Source organism: Quercus robur, chromosome 5 (genome assembly GCF_932294415.1).
Source record: "Quercus robur chromosome 5, dhQueRobu3.1, whole genome shotgun sequence".
Classification (NCBI taxonomy): Eukaryota; Viridiplantae; Streptophyta; class Magnoliopsida; order Fagales; family Fagaceae; genus Quercus; species Quercus robur.
Window position 1 is genome coordinate 62,307,191 of NC_065538.1, and position 4,882 is coordinate 62,312,072.

At 32.0% G+C, this 4,882-nt stretch overlaps 1 protein-coding gene across 1 annotated transcript; it reads right to left on the bottom strand.

Moving 5' to 3' along the window:
- Window positions 1-207: 207 nt before the first annotated feature.
- LOC126726602 (B3 domain-containing protein LOC_Os12g40090-like) lies at window positions 208-2,035 on the bottom strand. The gene is made up of 2 exons (XM_050431884.1): window positions 1,873-2,035; window positions 208-961 (listed from the first exon to the last, which is right to left on the bottom strand). Exons 1-2 carry the CDS (start codon window positions 2,005-2,007, stop codon window positions 242-244), a joined length of 855 nt encoding a protein of 284 aa, XP_050287841.1. The 5' UTR covers window positions 2,008-2,035; the 3' UTR covers window positions 208-241.
- Window positions 2,036-4,882: the final 2,847 nt, after the last annotated feature.

Genomic DNA, 4,882 nt, shown 5'->3' on the forward strand with positions numbered 1-4,882 from the left:
GCATTTATTTTTTCCTATAACTTTAAGCATATATCAATTTAAGAGCAATATAAAGTGAATTCGTAACTACTAAATAAGGTATAGAATTTAAAATACAAACCAAGAATAAGATCCAAAAGAGTGAATAAGATCTAAATGAGTAAATAAAAGATAAAAAGTTAAGTATCAAGATTATAACTAAAAAGACATAAAAGATAGGTGGATGGAAGTATCGGTGCTTCCTGGGATGTATCTATAGGTCCTAATCTTCGGATAGAAACCTTTGTGATGTAGAACATCCAACATCTTTAGCTGCAGCATTTTTAGAACCATCAGCACCAGAGTTGTTCCCCATTTCGAAGCCAGACAAGTCAAACATAATGTCATCTCCTTGTTTGCCCCCCAGGTCTCGATTGATCATGTAATATGTATCTTCAAAGTATTCTGATTCTGGCATAGGCTTGGGCCTTTCGATGGTATCCTTATGATCAGAAGGATTTTTTTCGATGGTATCCATATGATCAGAAGGATTTTCAGGGACTTCCAGTATTTCTTCCAAATCATTCGTCTTATATTGACTTGGACTTATTTCTTCATCTGACATATGTACAGCAGAGGTGCTTGTGCCCTGTTTGTTCATCGAATCTTCATCAATTGTGTGCCATTGGCTACGTTTGGCAGTAGAATTGCAACTAGCCCTAGCTCGTTTCTTCGGATTGCTGTTCCAAGGAAAATCTAATTTTTCACATCCACTTTTGGTGTAGATGCTAACAACAAAGTGTGATCCCACGTAATTGAACACCAGAAAATCTCCGATTTCTAGGCCATGGTCTAATGAAAAAGAATTCCACCCTTGTTGAAAAGCAAGAGAGCCATCAACTTTGGATATGGTTACTAGCCATTGCTGCCCACTTGAGTCCTCAAGAAAGGTTTTCTGATTGACCAATGCTGGTACCATAGCAGCAAATTTCGGAGGAAAATACTGCAATGGAATGACACATTCAGAATAGATGCACGAATTGTCCATTAGAATAGGGGGAAAAAAAAAGGCTCATTATCACTTGGAAGGAAAAGTTGTATAGCATTTCAGAGTCTAAGAGAAGTCCCTTTACCTTCAGTTTTCAGCAGATAAATAAAAAATGTTGCATGTATTATTAGTTAAACCCAATATGAAATAAGATTCTTTTTCTTGTGCCCGTCTAATATATGGTGCATCAAATTTCAACAGCTATAGAAAAGTAAGAGCATCATATTGGTACAAATAGAGTATAGACCACAGTTTAATGCAACTTTAGTATTTCAGATAAAAACAATATTTCATTTGACTCAAATTCTTACACAATGAGAGAAAAAAGGAGAATACTCAACAGCAACAAAAATTTATCAATGCAAAAATAAATTATCTCAATCATATTGAGAACTTTTAAATTTTAATGTAGCAATATATGTCTCTCATATAGAAAAATACCTAATTAGAGATATAGGCCATCGGAGTAGTAATGTAATTAAATGAATGTTGTCAAAAACTCATCTAATTAAATTACTAACTTTAGGGTATACTTACACTCTTCCCCGAAATATATAACATTTGGAAAAATGTTCATTCAACATCCAACAAAATTCCGTAAGGAGATCAAGCTATCTCTTCCAAACAGAAGTGAGAATATATATCAAAACTGAAGTGCTTCAGGCATGGCAAGAGAATGAAAGAACAATATTAAATTAATTGCAATTCAGTCATAGTAACACCACGATACGAATATGCAAGAGGCATTGGGGAAGTAACATACTCAATACTCAACATAGTAACATACTCAATACTGAAGATAAAAATGGCAACAATCAACATATAGAGAGGCTAAGAGAGAAGAAAAGCCCAAATTGTTTTCATACCAACACTTGTGCAAACTTAGCACCAATCATGACTTTGGAAAAAGAGGTAACTGCAGGTAATGAGATTTTCTTCTTCTCATGAATCTTTAAACATTTCTGGGTGCACTCCACACAAGCTTCCACCTTGCCACCCATTGCCCTCTCCCCCAATTTGTTGAACACTTGCTCCACTGCAAAACATTTTGGTTTCAACAAGAAAATTGATTCAGAAGAAAATACAAAAAGAAAATAAGGATAAGCTTTAGGGGTGTAGAATTTGCAGTTTAGCCTAACTTTATTTCATGAAACACACAAAATAATTTGATACTAAGTAATGCATACGACTGTTTTCACTGACGCAATCTGACCCTCAGTACTTTTGATCCAATCTAGAGTTTTGGGTGTCTAAAAAAACCTAACCCTAAGCCCAACATGAACTAAAATTTAAGAACGTTGTTAAAAAGTCATGCACATGAAAAACCCATGAATAGAACTGGTGAAAAACACTAATAAAGGTGACAATTTTACAGTGAAACACAAACGATTATGTTATGGAATTCAAGAACAGAATCAAAATTTTGGGACCCAAAAATTTGTTCTTTTAAAAAAAAAAGATAGAAAGCCAGTGTAAGTAAACTTACCAAAAATTTTCAGATTTCTTAGAGCTTTAACCGTCTTTTTGTTTAATACCTGAACAATTTTAGGGAGGGAAAAGATGGTTGCTTCTAATTAACCAAAAAAAAAAAAAAAAAAGGAGAAGATAAAGTTTGAATTTGACCAAAAGAAAAGGGGGAGATAAAAGTTTGAATTTGACCGAAGAAATTAATCCTGACCTCTAGGAAGTAGGAACTCTGAAGATTTTTTGAAAATAACTTCAACTATTTAAGTAGTAACTTCTCAAGTAACATTAAAAACCTAAAATAAAGGAACCACATCTCCTAAACTTATGGCCACAGTAGGAAATCACTAACACTAAAAATAGTATAATACAGTCAAATACAACTCAAAGATATATGCATATAGTTCAAAAATGTCCTATGTTTAAATAGAGGCAAAACAAAAAGACAAACGGATAAAAATGCAACTCTAATTCCCACTAAAACATTACTTAAAAAATAGGACCATCCTCTTATTAATTTTCAAATTGATTCATTCACTTATAAATTAAAATTTCAAAATAAAAATTATATATATATATATATATATATATATATATAAAATAAAAATAAATATTAATACAATAAGTAATAACTTACCTTAGTAGCCCTAGTAATTCCCTACTTGATGTATCATCAAGCGTGTTTGGTGTGGCTGTTTCAGAAAACGCAATAACAATTAGGACAATTATCAAACAATAGAATCATAGTTACACAACCAACACCTCACCAATGGACTAGACATGCAAATGAGATACATGTGTTAATAGGATAAGAGACCCACCACTGTTGAGAAATTTGACAAAATATAACATACTCTCGTCACGTTGATCTCTTGTTATGCAAAAATCCCAAAAATAGTAATGCCAATAGAAATTTTTTTTTTCCCCCCTCAGAAGAAGACTGAAGAATTAGGAGAGTGCACTATTCATTGAATTTATGTTTATGTTCGGAAGAGTGGGCTCCTTTTTTCTGGGCATTTTTGTTTGTGGGAGTCAAGATAGTAATTCACAGTTATCTTAAATTGAACATGTTGGATAATTGGTAGTTTTCTTTTGGAAAAACTAAAATTTAGGACAATAATTGGTATTTTTTTTTCTTTCCCTAAAGGTTAATAATTGTCATTCATCATATATTATTTGGGGTTTTTGCCTACTTCAATCACAAAATAGCTAAAGGTGTGATGAGAGTTATATACCAAAAAATTATTTTACTCACAAACACATAAATCTCATCACACCTTTTGTGATTGAAGAATGCAGCAATCCTAAATTATATATGATGAATGAAAATTATTAATCTTTAGAAAAAAGAAATAGAAGAGCCTCTAAGCATGATCGTGAGCACGTGTTTAGAAGCTAGTATATATGATTAGGTTAGAACCAAAAAAATGAACACATCCCATATGCACATACAAAATAATAGTTTTGGTGTTCCTTTTTCTTTTTTTTTGGCTAGTTTCATATATTTTTGGATGGATTTTTTAAAGAATTTTTTTAATTCAAAACAATAGTAATTATTTTCTGACTTTTTAAAATAAAAATGATAGTGGTGAACATGGGTAAGAATCCCATGAGAAGTGAGAGTGCCAAAAAAAAAAAAAAATTGTAATAATAGTATAATAGAAAGAAAAAAAAAAAAAACCTACGCATTTCAAACTATCTAAAAAAAAGCATTCTATTTTTTTATAATAAAAAATTGTTTTACTTTTAAATTTGAATTTGAAAAAGAAACGGTTTTTCAAATTTATCTAAATTTTAGAATTTTAAAAATAATTTTACAATCTAACGCTATTGTTTAAATTTTTAAATAACTACTCACTAACATCATAAGAGTAGTGGTGGAATGCTGATAGCGGTTATTTTACATGTATTGCTCAATCATTAGATTTTTTTTATAACCGACTGTTATTTATTTGATACCAAATATTTTTTTTTTTCCCTCAAAACGATCTTACTTTTGCTCAACTCGATCGGCTGCACAGAAATTTGCAATGTCAGAGTCCTCTGCTGTTCCTAAGATCTCTGAGAAGCGGGTCTGTCAAAATGGTTTGTATCTACTGCGCGCAATTCTATGTTCAATTCGTGCTTGTTGGGGGCATGCAGCGTTGTTTCTTCTTCTCAAAAGCTATATTTTTCATCATGAATTATGGTGATCGTTTAATATGTTTTACCTGACAAAAAGTTTTTCCATTTTGAAACAGATGAATTGATGGAAATCGTTAAAAAGGAGCCTGTGGAGAAGATGACTCCAGATTCGTGCAGTCACAAGGACAAAACTCAAGAAATGCACGGTCAAGTTTTATGTTCAAGTCTTGTTGTTTAAGAACTAAGGCTTGGTTGTTGTTGTCGTTTAAGTAGTCACTGGTTGGCTTT